General features: G+C 42.8%; 1 protein-coding gene across 4 annotated transcripts; it reads right to left on the reverse strand.

Annotated features, from left to right (window-relative positions):
• Window positions 1-334: 334 nt before the first annotated feature.
• Window positions 335-21,336, reverse strand: upf2 (UPF2 regulator of nonsense mediated mRNA decay). Of its 4 annotated transcripts, XM_087831034.1 has the most exons (22): window positions 21,231-21,272; window positions 19,279-19,359; window positions 18,390-18,758; window positions 16,528-17,307; window positions 16,297-16,457; window positions 16,018-16,209; window positions 15,788-15,937; window positions 14,696-14,799; window positions 14,519-14,604; window positions 14,301-14,409; window positions 14,069-14,182; window positions 13,646-13,762; window positions 13,106-13,495; window positions 11,480-11,755; window positions 11,137-11,320; window positions 8,993-9,147; window positions 8,504-8,608; window positions 8,302-8,400; window positions 6,978-7,142; window positions 4,909-5,050; window positions 3,570-3,690; window positions 1,102-3,460 (listed from the first exon to the last, which is right to left on the reverse strand). In XM_087831034.1, exons 3-22 carry the CDS (start codon window positions 18,755-18,757, stop codon window positions 3,358-3,360), a joined length of 3,921 nt encoding a protein of 1,306 aa, XP_087687160.1. In that variant the 5' UTR covers window position 18,758; window positions 19,279-19,359; window positions 21,231-21,272; the 3' UTR covers window positions 1,102-3,357. The 4 variants fall into 4 exon arrangements, with proteins under 4 accessions (XP_035763259.1, XP_006781025.1, XP_087687160.1 ...); XM_035907366.2 differs by lacking the exons at window positions 1,102-3,460; window positions 19,279-19,359 and adding an exon at window positions 335-1,041 and having other exon boundaries at window positions 21,231-21,336; XM_006780962.3 differs by lacking the exons at window positions 1,102-3,460; window positions 19,279-19,359 and adding an exon at window positions 335-1,044 and having other exon boundaries at window positions 21,231-21,336.
• Window positions 21,337-21,679: the final 343 nt, after the last annotated feature.

Raw genomic sequence — 21,679 nt, forward strand, 5'->3', positions numbered from 1 at the left:
TTCTAATAATGAGGTCAGTGTATTGAGCCAAAAGCACAGGCTCCATCCACCGGCTTAGGAGGGGCAGCCAATCAGAAGACAGCTGGCTTAACTGTGAATCATGCAAAGCTACTCTGAGAGGATCCAAGAATAATTACATGAAGCAGGAAATGAGACTAATAGGTCGCCTTTAAAGGTCTTGCTATAATCTGTAGAGTGTATAGGAGAGTAAGTACCTAATCAATAACAATTATGTGATGATTAGAAATGAACTGTAATGAACTCTAGAAAATAACTGTGACATACGTCTTTTAAAAATGTAACTGTTGATCAAAAAATACCTGTGAGACATATCCACGGTTTCATTTTTATTTAAGTAAAACTAAGAAGCGACACAAAGCTATAAATCAGCTCGTTGCACACCATCGGTCGCTGTTCGATTAGCGCATCTTTCTCTGCATCACTGGTCAGTTTACGAACACCCAACTCATTCGTCTTTTGCTGCTTCGCACAGAATTGGACTGAGCTGTTCATGGAGTCAAAAATCAATCAATCAAACAAACAAACAAAAAAATCCCTTGCTAGTCTCATGTAAAAGTTGTGCACTCGCAGATTTCAACTCCTAAAGACGAGTCACTTTTTCCTCTGCCTGGTGCAGTGGTGGCAGCAGGTGAGCCGATCTCGCCTCTCCCTGCCTGTCTCGCCATCAGTCTGCAGGTCAGCTGTTTCTAATTCGTTCTCTGGTTCAGACAGTTGTGTTTTTTTGTCATCTCAGGTAACAGACAAAAAAGAAAGAGAGCCACCTGTCTGACCCCCTGACCTCTGACCCAATTCCCTGCCCCTGTCATTTTTTCTTCTCCTTCTCCTGTGTGTGTTCATGTCAGGGGTTTGGTCTGTCCCCAGCTTCAGGGGGTGTCTGGAGAACTCGTTCCCTTGTTTTCGACCGGTTTCCCTTCCGATCTTCTCGTTTTCCTCTTGCGCGCGCTCTCTCTCTCTCTCTTTTGCTGGTTCATTCTCTCTCTGCCTCGCTCGCTCAGCCTGGGCCCAGACTCCCATCAGCGTCTCCTGGAGGACAGAGCAGGACATTTACTGCAGAGGTGCTGAAAGTAAAGCTAAAGCCTGACCCCTTCAAAATAAAACTACTGTGAAAAAAACATTTCTGTTAAATAAAATTAAAATAAAAACTAGACCTTTGAAAAAAGAAAAAAAAACTTCAAACCAATTCAGACAAAATAACAGAAGAAGTTTTTGTATTTGCTTGTTATTACAAATCTGAACGTGGAGGTTTCGATTATCGAGGTTTCCGATGATTTTTTTTTTTGTAACGGTATAAACAATGAGATGGTGGATTGGCCAGATGCTGGCCGATGTGTAAAAATAACTCAGTTGTTTGGTGGTGGCTATGGCGGAGCTTCCACAGAGGCCAGCAGGTGGATGAGGGAAGGGGAGGCAGGAGGAGGAGAGACGTGAGGCGGCCGCCGGTCCGAGTGTCAGGTGAACTGAACTTCAGGTAAGAAGTTATGACCTGCAGTCTGTCTGGGTCAGCTATAAACCAAGTTTAGGTGTATTGTTGTGAGGAGACCATAAACAGCATTTGCATTTTCTGTTGTACAGTTCATTTGCTGTTATGGAGTTCTTGTTACGGACAAAAAGTGTCTTTTTTTTGTTTCAAAATAGCTGATAACTATTCGCTGATAGCTGCCAACATCTGCAAACAAATATAATTCTATAAAGTTGTTCTATATAGTGTGTAACTGTTCATATAGAGCGTTATTAAATTTATTGCTAATGCAATCATATGGCACATTGACTTCTGAGGAAATTTTAGATGGCACTCATCATCAGAAAGGTTGCCGACCCATGATCTACAAGACTGAGCGTCAGCTACTTTCAAAAAGTTTATTTTCTATACTGATTTTACTAAAACCATCTACTAAATCTATCACTGAAAACAAAAAAAACAAAAAAACCGTAAACATTCACAACTAAACTGAAATGACCAAACCTGCTCCTTAAATATATGAAAAACGCTTTTCCTGCTCAAGTTTCTTTTTTAATGTGGATTCCACTCTTGACTTTGGGGTTTTTCATACATCAGTTAAATGATTGAGGTAGTGGACAGACTATTTGTGTGTTATATAAAGTAAAAGTGCTGTTTTTGTACATAGAGTCTGGTGTGTCTCTAGAACAAAACTACTGTTTGCTGTTAGCATCGGGACAAAAATATTAGAACAGGATGTATTTGTTTTTCAGACACCGAAAAAAAAATTTTTTCATTATGCTCTAAGTCCAAGATTTCTTTGTTTTTTGTTCTCCACCACCTAAAAGCTCCACCAACCAGCAGCAGCTAGCCTCTAACTGTGGACTACAGAGGCTGTTTAGAGCTTTTAATGTGAAAACAGCTTCCTGCTGCAGATGGAAATTCAGTCTTGAAGTCTGACGTCATTAGCAGTTTCCAGTTCCAAACTCTGCTTCAGGTCCCAAAATAGTCAAACGAACACTGCCACATCACTGAGTTAGAAGTTAGCAAGGAGTTAGCTCGCTAGTTTCCACCTTAACATGATATACCATTTTCTGACTGAGGAATTTCTGGAAAAAAAAAACAAAACAAAACATACAGCTCTGCTATCACTTCTGACATAAATGAAGACAGGAAACTAAACAGCAGTGACGTTTGTAGGGATACTCAAGTTGGGCTAGCTGGTATATAATGATGTGGTATGTGGTGGCTAGCTACACAGCTATGGTTAGCATAACATAAACACAGTAAAGCTGGAGGATGAATGCTAACTTTTTTCCACTCAAAAAAAAGTTCACACGAGGGTTCCTGATGGTTAGGGACAAATGCAATCGCATGGCAGGATGCTGTAAACATACCAAACTTCAGTCAGGAGAACAACTGTTAAAATTCATTCATAATACGAGGTTAGTCATTAACATACTGCTGCATTGGCTGGTTTTAAAAGCTAAGCTTTAAAATGAACAGTGGTAATAAAAACTGAGAGAGGCCAACAATGATCAATGACTATTTGCAAAATAGAGCAAAGATAAAGAGGAGTAGAATATAATAGTTTTTTTTTTTTTTTAAAGCCACTCAGATATACCGTCATAATAATAACGTCTCGTGTTGTGCTTTGGTTTTAGAGATACAACAAAGATGCAGGAAGCGGTGTTGATGTCAAAATGTAACCTGGAAGTGATCTTTATTTGCAGACTTCAATTTTTAAAGGGGAAAAAAATAACTAAATAAGCTAACTTGAACTCTCTGCTCTAAAAAAATGAGATTCAGTGAAAATAAGAACAAGATGTCCTCGATACTGAGATTTTTTGCTTGCTAAAGCCTCGCCTCTGGACTGCTGCAGCTCTGGCTCTTTTAGCCTACTCCAACTCAAATCTTTGGTTTCTCTCCTGCTTCTCCTGCCTGTCTCGCCTCTCCTGCCTGTCTCGCTTCTCCTGACTTTCATTTCTTGCTCTTTTCTCTCTGTTCAAAGAGACACCAATGAGGCGCTTTCAGTGCACAGTGAACTTAACAAACACTAAACTGACACAACCTGTAGCCAGACTGTCGCAGATTGGGGACCGAGCCTCACCTTCCTCCGGTCTTGAAGATGAGGTCGGCGTTGGGAGCGCCTTTCGGGTGCTGGTAGCGGGGACGGCGCTCCCGGTTGGTGTTGGCTGGAGCCGGACGCTGGGCCAAAGACTGCATCATCTCTGTGACATGGAGAGGAAAAAGGAAGTTCAGTCAGAAAACTGATATGAAAAATATTTCACATTTCAACAGTTTATGACAAGAAGGAGACAAAAACCAAAAACAAGCAGACACAAACTGATGACTAATAAAAAAACTACGAGCATGGATGACTGATCTTGTCCTCTGTGTTAGCCGTTATTATGGCTTTTATCAGGCCGCTGCTGAATACATGTGTGTGAATGGGTGGATGACTGGATGTATAAAGCAGTTCGGGGTCCTTAGGGACTAGTAAAGCGCTATACAAATACAGGCCATTTACCATTTACACGGAAAGCACGTCCAGTGGCCTTACGCTTAATTTAAGCTTCTGTGTTGAGCCTACCTGCAACCTGCGAGGGGCATTTGTTTTTGTTTTTTTTTTTTGTTGCCCTGCAGTTTCACCAACAGAACATTGTCATTCAAGTTGATTTAAAACGATGTGACTACGGTGAAGATTTAACATGTATAAACTGCACCTTAGTGGAATAAAATCAGCAACGTCCAGGACTGAACTACGTGGAACCAACAACTAGCAAAACCTGCAGTTCCACTGATGGCCACTAGCCAAACCCACAGACTTTCACGTTTAAATGACAAATTTACTGCATAAATAAAAAGCCTAGTTTGGTCTCCATAGCTTCTTTAGTCCTTGTTGACTTTAAATCACTACAAATGGATTTGTTGTCATTTCCCTTAGAGGTTTCACTCAGAGCCAAATTATATTTAACCACAGACTTGTTGCCTCTACTGAAAACATCCCCCTGCAAAGGCCCAGTCTGAACCCATAAACCTCCTACTACTAAAGCTCCTCTGACGTAAGCGGCAGCAGCAGAAAGTGAAGGTTTATCAGGACTCTTACATTTCTAGAGTAATTATTAGAAGCCAATAAAAACCTAATACCTTGAAAAAAATGAATCAAACTCATGCACTCACCTTTTAACCACGCCCACCGACAATACACAACTATAATAATCTGTGCAGATTTAAGGTGGAAATGAACCAGCTTTTTCTTGTCAGTGTGACCTTGCACAGAGAAAGAACTTCAAAGGACTCACTGGGTAAGCGAAACAACACACCCTGATTTCAGGTCAAAGGTCACCGTTTGCTTTCACAGATCAGATATGAAACAGAAGCTGATCCACTCGTGTAACCTGGGCAAATGCGGTAACAAACAATAAACAAACAGTTTCCATGGTTACCCTGGTAGTCCTCCTGCTCCTGCCGCTCGTTGATGTCCAGAGTGAGCTTTTTCATTCTCATGCGCTCCTCCTGCTCGGCCTGCTGCTGGTTGAAGTGATTCGCCGCCAGGTGGGAGGAGAGCGGCACGTTCAGGATCTTATACTGTTCAGGAGAACGAAAGACAGTTTAGCTGGACAAAGGCATTTTTTTATAAGTTCACATTCCGATAATTCAACAGCATTGTTTAAAATTATAATTTTGTCTCAAATCGTAGATTAATTATTTATGCTCGGATCAGCTCGTAAGTTGCAGAGTTCCCTCTGGTGGATAAACTACGCAACATCAACACTAATAACCTGGCTGAAGGGTGTTTCTCTGGTCTCATCTGTGCTTTTTAAATAGTATTCATCCATCAGATACCGATAGATGTCTCTCCATGTCTATCCGGTATCTGATAGAAGTTGATAGTGACATATCAGCTCAGTCTTTTTGTGTAGGCGTCGCTGCTCAGCCCCCCTCGGCTCTGTCGATGTACTGTTGGCAACTTGCAATTTATTGTCCCCAAAGAGAAAGTTTGTTTCAGGACTCAAAGTATAAAGCATAGTAGTATTTCAGTCAGGTTCTAGTAATTACAGCATAGCATTTTTAAAAACGAGGAGAGACCGGTCGACTGAAGCAGAGCTTCACCTTCAGACAGATGGTCTGGTAGAGGGCTCGAAGAAGCCTGCAGAAAGGAAGCTTCTGACAGTCTTTCTGTAGGGTGTACTCTGCGGTTTTCTTTAGGCCAGAAAGTGATTCATCTTGTGAAGTTACAATAGTGTTTGACTGACAGCAGAATTTCTCACTCCCTGAAAACTGATATCAGCCCCTCAACTGGTTGAGCCTGAGATTTCTAGAGCTACAGATCTCTCAGACACACCGACAAAGACGCCCTGTGTGTGTTGGCATTTCTGGCAGCTGTTTTTCAAGCAGGCTGAAGGCTGCATGAAACCTCTGTGCACAGGCAGAGTGCTGGACACACCCAGCAGCACAACAACCAGCCTCTGCCCTCAAACCACACATTCCACCACGCAGCGGCTGGCCTCAAAACACACACACACACACACACACACACACACACACACACACACACACACACACACACACACACACACACACACACACACACACACACACACACACAGAGAAAAGGACACAGGTGTGTTTCTGTATGTGTGTTAGGACGCCTGCTGACATACACACAGTTTTTTCCATCTATAGTGCTGAAACTGTTTCTCTCAGGAAGCCTTACATACATAATGGGCACAATTAGAGAACACAGAGGGGCATTTAGCAGGAAATTTTCCTCAAAGGGACATTAAGACCAGAAACGAAGCAAAAAGAGTGTACCAACATCCACCTCAGGGGTGCAAACATGACACTGAATGATAAAGCTGCTGAATCAACTTCAGACAGAAGCAACATCAACGGTCCTGCAGAAATGCCCTCCCTAGAATAGATAGACACTGAAATTGGCTCAGATAAAGTACACACACACACACACACACACCCAGAATCAACATTATTAAGCATTTGTTTATGCACACCACCTCCTTAAAGAACAACCAGGATGAACTTTAAAATTGTTCATCCTGCAGAGAACAAATTAGCAGAGCTAGCAAACACATAGGCTGCTTTTGTGAACTACAGGAACTACAGTCCTGCACTCTGTGAGTGGCGGCTAAAGGAGATCGTTACTGTAACCTGCAGTTGCAGGAGTGAGAGCTGGTTCATGGTGCAGACAGTTTTCACACCTGATCGCTTCATTGCCATTACGTGTAAATTGTTAATGTGGAATATTTTAGAAACCTTAAGTGCAGGACTCAGTGTACCCTGCAGGATCATTCACAGAAGATCAGCCAAATAACTGTAGCATACTAATCGAGTTACAAACCCATAGAAGATTATTTTGGCCGAGAAGGGTAGAAGATGAACCCGGTATCAAAATGTGGTTAAAAAAAAAAAAAAGACTTTTCACCTGCAACAAACTGCTGTGACCAGCCTGATTTTTAAAGAACTGCAATAGCTTGGCACATAGATGCCACCTTACCTGCTGCTTATTGCCTTTGCGAGTCAGCATGACAAACTGCATGGTATCAGAGATGTCCGAGTCTCCCTCGCTAATGCATGGCTGTCCCTTCTTCAGCTGACTCTTCAGCTGCAGAGGAATGGCAACATCCAGCTGGTGCACCTTCACCGCCTCACCGCTACGCTGCTGCAGGGACACAACACACAGTGAAGAGTCAGTCTGCGAGGTCTGGATCAAAGCTGAGGAGACCTGTACTACTCTATGTTTTCTTATGTTTGTAAAGTGCTTCTTTTCACTGAGCAAATTCATCATGTCCAGAATATCCCATCATTATCTGGCTTACATCAGCAAAATGGCTACCAATGCCATAAGGCTACCTGGGTTTCAATCTAGCTGTGAGCATGTTTACATAAGAGAGACATAAGAGACAAAGAAAAACAGTGTAATAAAGGCCAAAAGCTACAAATCTGCTGTTAAAAGAAAAACGCTGCATGTAGCTATGAAACTGTGCACGCGTTTTCAGTCGTTATTATGAGTGCAGACAGGATAAGTAATGAAAACACTGCAAATAATAATGTTAAGCAGATTCATCCAGACAAAGAACAATCAGACTAAACGCACCTGTATACTTTTAAATAAAGGCATTTCTACAGACGATGTGCCTTTCCTAATCCAATGGTACAAAGACTTTTACATTTCATAGTTCAGCAAGTGCAAAGCTTGGTAGTCTGCTTTTAGGATTATGCTGCTATATTAAAGCTTAACAATGACATTGCTTGTAGTCAACATGAGGTGGTCTCTGAAAACTTAAACTTTCATATATCTGCACAGCCAGGCTCAAGGAATCTTCCCGAATGGTGATGCTCGTTTCCAGTGAACTGATTGCGCAGAAAGCAGTGATTTTGTGCACATCCATCTCTTATCCGGGAGACAACCTGTTCTGAGGCAGGTTAGGCGAGCACTTTAAGTTACCATGGTGATGTACCACAGTAATAAGTATATCCTGAAAACTCAGGGTTACCCCTGCTTCATGCTACAGGCTTCACCTCTCCCTCTGTTTATAAATTTCAAGTTAATGGGAGAAAGCATACCTAATCTTTTGACACTCTTGTAAGTTAATGGAGTGGACATAAGTCTGAGCCTGTGATACACCAGCTTCTGTCTGAGGGACATCATAAAGATTCTTATCTCCTGATTACACTCATCTCTTTGATGTTTTTAGAATTCAATCAAAAATTCAGAGTGGATGCGCGCGCGCGCGTGTGTGTGTGTGCGTGTGTAAGTCAGTAAAGCCTTTTGTAGCATAAAAGTACTTCATGGTCAGTGTGGCGGCAGGACGCTATACCTGCAGGTTTTCCAGCATCATCTTGTCCAGAGCCTGAATGAAGTCCTCGTCCTCAGCGCATGCCACGTGCTTCAGCCCGCCGCCACGGATGGTCACCTCCTACACACACAGGCAGCAAATCAACATCAGCAAAAGCACAAATCTTTAAACCAACAAAATGTATTAAATCTGGATTTATACACAGACATTTCCCATTGCTTACATTGTTCTCCTCGTCAGTCTCGTTCTCCTTGTTGGAGTCGGTCAGGTAGTCCGTGTTCTCTTCTTCCTCTTCCTCCCTCTCCTCCTCTTCATTCTCTGACCCTTCCTGTTGGAGAAAAAAAAAACCCAAAACAAAACAAAAAAAACCTGTCATAGCTATATCTCTGTTTTTGCTGGCCATGCAGCTCTCAGGCTTTTTGATCTGCAGCCGGGTGTGCATGAGTGTGCGGCCGTGTTGGATGTGGGGGTATTATGCGAGTTCACCTAATGTCCAGGAGAATACTGCGGTGGGTACCTGACCACCATCTTGGAGTTTTGAAACCAGATGTTTCACTTCTGGGCACTGGGCTCCACCACCCTATGCTAGACGCCACTGTTAACTTTAGACTTTAGACTAGGGTTGAATATTTAGCATTTCCTGTAAGTTTGTTCTGTTGCAAGATGGATTTTGTTTGAGGAAGAACACCAGAATGGGGGAGTCAACACTCACATCCTCTTCCTGTTCGTTCATTTCGCTTTCATTGCCCGACTGCTCTTCGGTCTCAGCGCCTCCCTCTTCATCATCGTCCCCGTCATCATCTTCCTCGTCAAGACCCTCCCCTTCGCTCATGGCACTGGAGCGGCCATCCTTCTCCATGGCCAGACCTGCACAAGAAAACGTGGAAAGATTCCTCTTTAGGACACGTAAGACTAAAACAATCAGGAGAAATTATATCATAAATAACTCCGAGCCCAGCCCAGCCTGGGAGAGCAGCTTTACTCAAACAAAACCCTCAGTTATGTATAGAAAAAATATTCCAGATGAAAATTGTTGTTTCTATGCAGCTCGTCACAGAGCATAATTATGCAAGAAAAGGTAACGGCGAAGAAATGAAGTCTGGCAGTGGCGTGGAGTGGAAGATCAGGTCTTGTGTGACTCAAGGACTGAGGAATGTCTGATCCTGGTTGAAGTATGAAAGGTAACAATAGCTCCACTGTTTAGCTTCAGGGGCCTTCATCAATCACTCTCCTCTCCTACATTCCCACACACAAACACAGGCTTACTGCTTATCTACCTGCATAAAGGTTTACACACATAAACACAACAGTGATGGAAAGCTGCTGATTACATGTACTTTTATACAGTTTTGAGGTACTTTTACTTTTTAGTACTTCTGGCTTGTGCTGCTAATCACACCGATGGGGATGTATTAGCAAAGCAGCTGTTAACCTTATCTCTCTCCCATTAATGCCTCTTTGGAGGAATCCGACTCCAAGGAACTACTTTCCCCCCCACTTTTACTCTAAATAATTGAGTACTTTACAGCTCATGTATCTGTACTTTTACTTGAGTACAGGACCTGCGAGGGTGTCCTGCTCTCAGAGGGCGCAGCTGTGGTTTACATTTTTCTCAGCACATTCCAGGTCAACACCTTGAAACTGTTAAACAAAGCTCACGTTGCTGTGCTGTTATCAGGCCGCAGAGTCAGATACACCTGCTGTGCAAACACTTCCTTCTTCCTCCTCTCCAGATATCATCGTCCTGATTGTGTTTTGGTTTTTACATAACTGAATATTCATATTGTCTCTGAGCTCAGATTCTGTGTCGTGAAGATTGTAGTTTCGGGGTTCGAGAAAGAGGTGTTAGGGGTTGCAGCTTATTACACCTCAGTGGTGAATCTTAACCTCCTAAGACCCGAACTCTTTCATGGCATACATTTTTAATTTCTCTTTGCTATTTGGGCTGATTGGGACCTGATGAATGTAAAAACAAAGAATTACCTGATTTTTTTTAACCTGATTTTTGTTTCTGAGAAAAATGAGATCCACATATGAGGACATCCGTTTTAAATTTTGATAGAGCAGTGGCGTATAATGTTCTCGTAAGTGGATATCAGGCCCCTGTAGAGCAAAATTTAGTATTTTAGTCTAGACAACCTAAAATGTGATGACCACATATGTGGACGCCAGGTCCTAGGAGGTTAATAGAGCCTAGAATCTAAATAAGAAAGTAGGTTAGATCCTGTCCTGTTTTTAATTATTTTCAGTGGGCAGATTTATAAAAAGATGTTCATCATTATTAAAAAGAGTGCTAGAAGAGGTGTACAGACAGCACTTGAAAGAAAATCACTAAATCGTCACATTTCAGACACTCAACAGACAAAATGAACAAAACATTATTTTTTTGTCTGATTAACTGCTTTTTTTGAAGTAGTGCAAGATTATTTAGACTCCTGTCAGTTGAATAGATTTAGTCAGCAAAACAAATGAGTGCATGTCACATGTTTTATCAACAGCACACAAATGCATCTTTGGTGAGATCAGATCTCTCGAGGTTATCAGGCTAGATTAAACTGAGGTCCAGAGGAAGTCTGAAACAGTCGTCATTGATTTTAAAAGATCCTTCCTGAAGTCTCTGTAATGAGTGGGAGTGCATGTATTCGGCATTTTAAACAATGAGTTCAAACCTGTTCGACAGACAAAGCAGAGGGAGAGAGAGGAGTGACACAGCATGCTCGCTTGCCCTCCCACACACTGGGGAATGCTGCTCTGCCAGGACAACGGAGAGGAACCAAACCGGCAACACCAGCTGCTACACCAACGGCGTCATGCTTCACGCACATTAAAGATGATTACTTAGCGTCACCCTCCTACCTAGTTTGACGAGCACTTCTCTCTCCAGGTCGCTGACTTGCTTGATGGCCTCCTCCAGGGAACTGCTGAGCCTCATCTTAGGCCTGAGCAGCTCCAGCGTGTCGCTGATCATGTAGTCGATGTCGATGGGGAACGGGTGGTCCTTGGTCCACACGTCCAGGCTCTTTTTCCACCATATGTACCGCTGCAGACACACAACAACATCTCACTTACTTTACCCCTGACCAGAACCTCACAGGTCTGCCAAACTCAAAACAGTGACACAGTGATTATACCCAGTAGATTTACAGAAAATATCAGGGTTCCCGAACATAAAGTATAGGCACTTTAGGAGGTTACGTGCCTGGAAGTAGATGAGGAAACAGTCTAGCTTCCTCTTGCTGGAGCCTCGATCGAAGTATTGGCCGCAGGTGTCAAGCAGGGTGCAGACCAGGCGGATGCGGAACAAATGCTCTGGGGGGTCCAGAGGGCTGGGACTGCCGTCCTGATTCACGCCGAAGGAGATGAAGGAGAAGAGGGTGCGGAAAATGACGGCCGACTCCACCATGCGGTAGTTGTAGAGCTCGCCCAGGAACTTGGCGCTGCTGATCCGCCGCTGGTTGAACTTGGGCTGGTTGACCTAGGAAGGAAACAGCAAGGGAAGAAGAGGAGATCCTAAATTGAGATGTCCAACAATATAATATAGGATGCTGCAGGGGAGAAGAAAAAGAAAATGGAGGAAAATTCTTAAAGCTTTTTGCTGCAGGGCTCAAGACCGCCAACGTCCTGGTTGCTAGGAAAAATGCTTGAATTTCGACTGGCTGGACTGTTTTGAGGTCAGATGGAGGCCAGATCAGGGTCAAAGGGTAAGCATGGCTTCTAAAATATGCAAGTAAGCATTTGTAGCTGTGACACAGGCACAACTGTTTGTGTTCAATTATTTTTTTGTAAAATCACAACCTCAGCCGAGCAAATGGAGTCCGACAACATTCCAACGTGTCCTGCAACACGTAGAAGACACAAATGACACAGCAACACAGGTGTCCGCTTCAATCAGCTGCCAGTCAAGCAGATAGCATCGGGGTTTCTTGATAGTCCTGTCCATTCAATGCTCCTGATCTCACCTCTCCCGCACTAAACGTCCCAAATATGTGACACACGAAGCATCTGCAGCTTCAAGTTACAGCGAGGTTAAAGACGTCCAGAACAATTATTACAACTCAAAAAAACAAAACAAAAAAAAGCTCCTCAGGTTTTCATTTTTAATTTCTGCTTTTTAGTTTTGCAAGTAAAAACAACATCTTTAGTTTAGTTTTTAGTAATTTTTTTTAGATAACTGCAGTTAGTTTGTAGCCTTACATGAACATGAATAATTTCAATCACTCGACTGGAGATCCTTTTTATTTTTTGTGTGTAAGCAAACATCAGGCCCAACTGAAACAGTTTTCCCAACATATAAAAAAAAGAAAAAAAAGAAAAGAAAATGTAGGAAATAAATACATTCAAGAATATAAAGAACACCCACTCTTTGGCACTTATTAGTGAAGCATGAATAAAAAAAAAGGACTAGATTTCTCAGGAGAAAGCTGAAGAGAAATAATATCGACAACAAGAAGGAGCAACGTCCTTCTAGCTTCTTCGATATGATCTCTGACTGAATGTGACCGGAGTGAAAGTAAACTAGCGAGCTCGAGAGAGAAAAAGAAAGCAAGCTTCACCATGGTCTGATCTTTCAACAGTCTGCAGTTAAATAAAACCTTTTGCACACATTCAGTCTGCTCATTGTCATGGATACCAGAACGAACATTTTGGGTCAGCATCGGACTGATAATACATTCCAAATATTGGGCCAGTGCATCCCTAATGGCAATAAATATAGAAATTACTGATCAGAGAATCAAATTACGGTCCTATAAACTACTAAGGGCTCAGTTAAGGATGAAACACAAAAGCATATCTTGTTTTCAGACTTGATTTTGCTTCTCCTTACCTCCATTCCAAGCCGGATGTCCTCCAGGACACCGTCCACCACGTGGATCCCCACGTCCTCCTGGTAGGCCACCAGGCCAGCCAGCAGGTTTGCCACACAGTGGATGCTGTTGTACTTCACGTTCCAGATGTTGACCATGCAGCAGATCAGGTAGCTCTTCACCTCAGGGTCCTGCCATGGCAGCTTGCGCATCTGCCTCAACACCTTCTCTGTGGTGACCTTGGATAGGTCCTTGTAGAGCAGTTTGCAGATGTACTCCTGCAGCGGCGGCCTCTTCTTCTTCACCGTCTTCTCCATGGGCGGTGGGTTGCAGTAGTAGTAGGCGTTCTCCACCATGGTCACGTAGCGGGCATCAAGGTGCTGGGCCTGCTTTTTGCGCATCATTTGTTCCTGGAGCACACATGGGACAAAAGTCAGGCTAAAAACCACTCATTTATCTTTATATTCAAATATTTTCTCTGTTTTTGTCCTTTTCTATATCACATTCTAGTTATCTGCTTCAAAATGAACAGAAGCCCAGCGAAGAGGACCAGTACTGACCAGCAGGACGCTGGTGCGCAGGTGAGAGTCGGGGGATCTGAAGAGGAAGCGGCCGCAGGTCTCCAGCAGTGTGCAGGCCATCTCTATGTGATGGTGCGTAAAATCAGACAGCAGCATCTGGAGGAGGAGGAGACATGGACAGAAATCTATAACAGCTAAGCTGGAGGTCGTCTCGCCGGCTGTGTTGTTATTCTGATGCATGCACACATGCACAGAGCTCTGGAAGCATTTCCTGCTTATTATCACAGTGAGGATGAAGATAAGTAAGTTTAGTTTTTCACATCTCACATTTATCTTAATGTGGCATTTTGTTTGTGATCTGATTGGATGAGCAGAGATGTTGCTAAAAGTGTTTGTTTTTTTGTACAGGGATTTAAAGACAAACAGCCTGATGTGACTCAGACAGTGGCTTCTTTCACCCACCTTGAGACACTGAAGTGTGTCTGTCTTCGAGAACATCTTGAACTTGGCCAACTCGCCGATAAATCTGACGGTTTTATTCTTGGTCTCGATGTTGATCTGATCCTTCTTCCGAATCTAGAAACACAGATTCAATTCATAATGTTGGCAAGTGTTTTTAATGCAAACATGATGGAAAAAAAGCAAAGTATGACAAATCTATTTAAAACCTGATGTAAGTGAGCAGAGGACCTACATGAAACCTGAAGTCTCCCTTCAGCATGGAGCACAGGTCCTCCGCCACGTCTGACATGCATGGATGCAGTGTCGCCACCAGACGAGAGTAGAAGGGCAGGAGATCCAACCTGCAAGACGAGAATGACTCAGTGCACCTCTCACAATCACACAATCAGTCATGATGATAGCACCCCCTTGTGGTGATTAAAGGTAAATGCTAAAACAGATGAAACCTACCTCTGTCTGGGGACAGTGAAGAGAGCACGGACAAGCTTCCTCCTGTTAGACTTGGTGTTCATGTTCATGCAGAAGTCCATGGCAGCCTGTAGGAATCACCAGAGCTCATAAACCTTTACAAACTATCCAACATCTGGAAGCTCATTGTTTTCCTTTGATCAGTGTGTCTGTCCTCACCTTGTCTATGAGGTCTCTGTTGACACAGTTGGGAAGCTGCTGGATGAAAGCATCCACGATTAGCTTCAGATGAGACCCTGTGTTAGCTTCCTCGTCCTCTTGTTCTGCACAGACACAAACAAATGTTCACTTTGTATGCAGTTCAAATGAAACCAATGCAATGTGTATGTTCCACTTATTGTTCATAGTTTTGTCTATACAAGGATTTCTACACCATTTTAAAAACTCAAAATATTAGGCCACATCTCTTAATCTCTGAATTCAGGTATTTTTAGTCCTATATCCAGGCAGTCTTCCTTTTTGTGAAACAAAAAAAAGAGGATGCCACTACTGCAACTAGTCAGTTCATAAGATTTCTTACCTCCTAGATATTACAAAATCAACTGTAAGTGAGCACTGCTTCTGTGAATCAACTGCCCCCATCTCATCCTGTTCCCGTCATTCTCCTCTGTCACACCAACCCTTGTACGTCCTCCTTCACTACATCCATCCTTCCTCTCTAATCTTCTTTTCCTTCTGCAGCTTCTTTTCCTTATTGTCCTCTGCAGCTCCATCTTCATCATCCTTTATCTGATATATCCATCAACCCTCCTCTGCACATGTCCAAACCACCTCTCTGTCCACTGTTATACTTCTGACCCAAGCATTAGGTAAATTCATAAATTCCAAGCTGTAGAACCTACTCGCAGAAGACCCAGTAAATCTCACAGACTGCCTAAAAGATGGAGTAGGTGCCATCTAGTGGTCTACAAAAAAACAAAGCCAATACTTGAGTGACTTAAGCCTACATTTCTTCTAAAGGCCAGCAGAGAGCGCTTCTGCGAGCTGTTAAAGAAGCTGTATAGACGTTTATGATGAAGCAGCCTTTGGCTCCTCTGATCTTTGACCTCAGTAATCATTTTCCTGATGAGTTTATGGGCTAGTTTTAAGTCCTATTGTTTATTTAGTAAATTATAGTCTAATCAGATTAAAGGACAAACCGGTGTATTTTCATTGGCTAACTTGTGATTAAACACTGTCAGCCAATGAGCATGAAGTAACACATCATCATAGAAGTAGTACAGTAGCTGTTTTCTGGAAAATCCTGTTTACCTTGTTCATCGAGCAGTTTTTTGGCCAGCTCTTCATTTTCCACCTCGTCTGGTCCCTCTAGTTCAAGAGGTTCATCTGTGATGTCCAGAGCCTCGAGCTCCAGCTCCAGCTCCTCTGTTGTGCTGCCCGCATCCTTCCCCTCTCTGCCATCTGAACCCAACAGCAGCACGGTCAAAACAAAGTACACAAATCTCTTCCTTTTTTGTAAGCATGGGTGTTTTATAACATACCTTTGGCATCCTCTTTCTCTTTGCCCTGACTGCTCTTCTCGTTGTCCTTAAAGAGGATGGCGGGCACAAATGCCTTCAGGTCCACCAAGTTCTCATAGAAGTTACGAGCGTCTTCGTCTTCCCAGATTCCTCCCTCCAGGTCGTACTCTCCAGGCTTCCCGGGGGTGAAGATGTCGATCCCGGGGCCGTGCTCTGTGACAGCAGAGCCGTGATAATATCAGATATTAACAAAAAATTGACAGGGTATAATATGAAGAAAAAAAATGTGAGGCCACACACCCTCCTGCACAGTCTTGTCCTGAGGCAGTTCGGGCATGTTTTCGTCCAGCAGATCAGCCAGAGACTGAGTGTTGGCCAGCAGCTTCTGGTAGGAAGTGGCAAATTCCTCGTACTGCTTGTGTCGGTCCTCGCTCAACTCTCCTTTGGAATGCAGGATCCGCCTGAAGAGGACAAAAAGGTAGGTACGCTCAAACAATCACGCAGTGGTTTCCCGTAACAGCTGAACCTCACCTGTTCTGTCTCTCAATGTTCTGCAGCTCCCGGTGGTCCTTCTTCAGGTGTTTGGTGAGAGATGTAAAGTATTCCCGCAGAAGATTCTGGAAGGGCTGCTGCTTCTCACTGCTGATGATCTCGCTGGGAGGGAAAGCCAAGCCAAACTTCTCGGCCGCCAGTTTCACCTTGCGGGGCACCAGCCCAGCAATGTCGTCCCCGCAGTGCTTACAGAAGCTGATCACCACGGAAACATGGGTGTGCGTCTCGCGGTCAGCCCCAATTATGTTTTTTAGCTGCTCGTAAATGAGCGAGAGACCCTCTTTGTCTGTGAAGAGACCAACGATGGTGAGCTCGGCGATGAAGCGGAGGTCTGTGCGCAGCTTGCTTACGTTGGGTGCCTTTTCCTCCTTCCTGGCTTCAAAGTGCTTCTTCCAGGCCTGCAAGAGCAACGGGGCAAACTCGGCGTACCTCTGGTGGAAGAGCGAGCACAGATGGACCGCGCAGCCGACATCTGAGATCTTCAGCTTTGCTTCCACAACGGAGCTCACGGCCTCACCGATGTACTTGCTGAGGTTGAGTGAGGCAAAGTCGTTGGAGAGTGAGTCTCGCTGCTGCTCGGTCAGCGTGCGCAGCTTCTTCACGAAGGCGGTGTTCTTTTTAAGGCTCGAGTCCAGGCGGCTAAAGAAGGCCTCTTCAGGACGACCCTCCTGGGCATTCTGGTTCTTGCTGCGCAGTTCCTTCCTACACTGATGGCGCTCCCATGCCTCCTGGTACAGCTGATGCCCCTCCTCCTTCTCCCTGCAGAGATGGGGTGACCCGCAGAAAGAGATGTGATTAAAGCAAGGTAGTGAAACCAGTGCAGTTGTTTTGGGTGCTACGGTGGCCCTAAGACTAACATCAGGGGTTGAGATGCATGGTGGTGATCAACTCTGGCTCTGCGAAAGGTCAAGTCAAACATATACACGCTGGACCAGCAGACACATCACTTCCTCTTATGTTTATTTCTTAAATGAAGGTCATGCTGATATCAACATGCTTTTAAAACATAAAAAAAACATGTTCTTGTATCAGATTTTTAAAAGTAGGAGACACAAAAGAAAACTTTCATCTGCACACAGTGTATGACAAACTTTTAACTTAAGGTTTAAGTGGCTGAGCTTTATCACTACATTTTTTACATGTTACTGTATTAAGTATTTTACACAAAGGCCACATGGAGATATTCAAATAAACTCACCTGATCAGCTTGCATTTGAACTGAACTACGGCCATTTTAGGGAATCTAGACATTTTGTGTAGTTCATTTATTACATGCAAATTTACAGCTTTTAAACTGTGCACAAGCAGATGAAGCACTGATGTGGAGAGGTTTTGTATTTCTAGTACATTAGGACCCCATTAAAGATCATCTTTGAATTCAAAATGTTCTTAATTGACATTTATCTTCAAATGTATTAATGCTAAATTAGAAAAACTACAGAGATTCATCTTGGGATAAAGATGTAGGTCAAATCGCCATTTTATCAGCTCTTATGTAGCCAAATCTCCATTTTATTGTGAATTTTAGTGCAGTGTATTATTCTACAGACTTTAAAACAAGTCTTTGTATGCCTTCCACACTCTTATTATGCTTATATACTAATGAGCCTCAGCATAACCACTGACCAAAATTTGTGCTGGATTTTGACGATAATGTTGTTCTTCTATATGATGTGGAGGAAGATCACAGCCGCTTGGCAGATTTGTTAACATTGGTGTGTCCACACCTTCCTCCAATAAGTGTGGCTAAGATTAAGTAAGCGGTAGCATTGATCTAAATGGCATTTTAAACATTGCTAAAATCGCTATTAACTCAGAATTTAACAATCAAGATGACTTACTTGAGGAGGGCAGCCTCCTCCTCACGTTGTCTTTTGGCTTCCTCCTCTTTAAGCTTCCTCTCCTGCTCCTCCTGCTGCCTTTTCTCCTCCTCTTCCTTCTTCTTCTGCTCCTCTTCTGCCTTCAGTTTTTCCTCCTCTTTCTTCTTCCGCTCCTTCTCCTCCTTCTTTTTCTTTTCTTCCTCCAGCCGCTTCCTCTTCTCCTCCTTGCCGCCGTCTTTTTTGCCGCTCATTTTGGCCTCGTCTTTGGCCTTGTCCCGAGCAGATGCCGGCCTCCTCTCAGCCTCCCTGTCCTTCTCCTTTTCCTTGTTGCTGAAGGTGCAAACATCTTTCTCATCCATGTTTACTGAGCGCTTGCGTTCAGCAGGCATACTGAGGAAGGACAACGAGAAAAGCTTAATGGCAATAGATGCTGCTGTATAAGTTAAAGAATCATACAACCATCTGTGCTTTTTTGGAAATATTTCCATCAGCCTCTTATTAAAATTGAAATATTAATTATCAGCTTTATTATTAAATATTCTGATTTCCTTTGATTCTATTCGACCATCCAATTTAAGAAAAAAACCTCAGGAGGGTACGGAACTTGTTGTCCAAAATCCTCAAATCAACAAACCAACCATTTACAATCAAACAAACTCAGCTTATATGGGTCCAAGTTACATTTACACCGAATAATACAGTCAAGTATAAAAACATTTATACTTTTAATTTATTTATTTTTTACATGCACATTCCACTGACAATATGACATACAGTGCTGTACTTTGCAGCTGAGTTTCATTCCTGATGTTACTCAGGTAATAAGCTGCACATATAACATCTATCTGCAGATAATAGTGCACTTACAACATACTGTAAATAAGAGAATACATGAAAATATGGCACTTGCATTTTAAATTGAAACTCGAATAATAACCTGCTCCCAACACAGTGATGTGTTCAGCATCAGTTACCATGGTGATTTAGCCAGCTAAAAAGAGAGACACAGAAACCTCTGATTTGAATCTCAAGACAGCTCACTAAACCATTCATCTCACTTCAGAGTACACCCCTCTGGACTCTCACTGTGGGTGGGGCTGCAGGTACACTCAGTAGCAGTGAACTAAGTGAGGAAACGATGTACAGTATCTCACAAGTACACCCCTCACATTTTTGTAAAGATTTTATTATATTTTTTCATGGGACAACATGAAAAGTCATGTCTGTTCTGTTTGTAAAAACTTAAAACTTAAAAATAAAAATTTAAATAAAATAAAATAAATAAATAATAATCAAGTGGACCACTTGGAAAAATAAATCCTTTGGGCATTTCTCTTGGCCTTGAGACAATAATTCTGATTGTTACAGTGCTCAACAGAACATTCAAAAAATTAAATCAATCAATTGGGCCATTTTCATTTAGGCATTTACTCACTTTTGTTGGCAGCGGTTTAGGCAATAATGGGTGTGGGTTGAGTTATTTAGAGATGACAGCAAATTTACACTTTTGTACAAGCTGTACACTCACTACTTTACATTGTATCAAAGTGTCATTTCTTCAACGTTGGCCCATGAAAAGACATAACAACATATTTACAAAAATTTAAGGGGCAGACAGATACATCTATATCAATTCATTTTGAAGATAATTTGAAACAAATCAAAAATAACTAAAATTAAACATGCACACAGACTATCGTTGTACTGCTGTGTGTGAACCGTACAGATAAGCCCAACGATTTCCTGTTTACCTGACACATTAAAACAAATTCAGGATTGATATAAACTAAAAATCACGTCTAAAAGTCACGTGGGCGATCGTGGCTCAAAGAGTTGGCAGTTTGTCTTGTAACCGGAAGGCTGCCGGTTCGAGCCCCGCCTCGGACAGTCTCGGTCGTTGTGTCCTTGGGCAAGACACTTCACCTACCGCCTACTGGTGTTGGCCAGAGGGGTAGATAGCGCGATATGGCAGCCTCGATTCTGTCAGTCTGCCCCAGGGCAGCTGTGGCTACAGCTGTAGCTTGCCTCCACCAGTGTGTGAATGTGTGGATGACTGGGTGTGTAAAGCCCTTTGGGGCTGTGAATGTGAGAGTAAATGAATAGTGGAATTGTACAGCGCTTTGAGGGCCCCGAAAAGCGCTATATAAATGCGATCCATTATTATTATCATAAAGTCTCCAGATACAAAATGGAGGAAGGGTCATCGTGATGAGATGTCACAAGGGCCTAAAATTAAAAATAATTCCGTTTAATCAAACATTCAGACAGAAACTCCACGTAAACACGGCTGAACGGGCCCTGTAGGTGAGCAGGTAAATCAGGCGAAGGGCTCCTTAAAGCTGACACCTGTCCGCGCGTGTAAACGCCGTTTGGTTCGTGCACGTTTTTAAAAAGAAGAGAACGTTAAACGTGTAACGTTGTTCCACTGTAAACGCTACGTTCAACAGAATCAACATTTTGGGGTTGAACTTGTAATGTTAAAGTCAGCGTGACAGCCGCCCACGCAGACTCCGCCTGTTATCCGCCAAACCTCCGCTACACCTGCGTCAGCCTCCTCCGTGTGAACAGCTTAGCAGAAGCTTCACTTTAAAAGACAAGGAGAAAGCCGCGTTCACAGCGCCCAGCAGACGCTGCGACGTTTTTAAACGAACAAACAAATTTATAACAAAAAAGAGCTAGCGTTAGCACGGCTAGCGAGTTTAGCTCAAATGGACTTAGCGAAAACAGCCACAAACAAACGCTTAGACAGCGCAAAACTGACAGACAGTAAATACAACGCAAATTTACAAACATACAGCAAGCACTCCCTGTTTAGAGAAGCCCAGTTTCTTCTAAATAATATGTAAAGATGAGCGGGGTTACCTGTTAGCCGTAGCAAAACAAACATCGGTTCATCCGTGCTGGTTTCCGGGTGAACAGCATCAGGACCCTCTCGTTTTGGAGTTCCAAATTATGCCTGATTAAAAATATATAAGTTACCTTACATTTTCTCCGACACATGAGAGCTTTTTTATTCTGGGCTTTCTAAACGATTACCTTAACAATTTAATCTTCAAAGAAGTGAATAATATTGTATTATATATTAAAATTATTGTCTCCCAACAGCCAGCATTCCAGACTGCTGACAGGTCAGACAATACATACATACATACATACATACATACACACACACACACACACACACACACACACACACACACACATATATATATATATATATATATATATATATATATAAAATATAAACTGTGAAGGACAAAAGAGTCCTACTGAAGAAATAATTATATTCTGTATGCAATTTTAACTGTTAT

This window comes from Neolamprologus brichardi, chromosome 17 (assembly GCF_056152115.1).
Source record: "Neolamprologus brichardi isolate AB-2024 chromosome 17, ASM5615211v1, whole genome shotgun sequence".
Classification (NCBI taxonomy): domain Eukaryota; kingdom Metazoa; phylum Chordata; class Actinopteri; order Cichliformes; family Cichlidae; genus Neolamprologus; species Neolamprologus brichardi.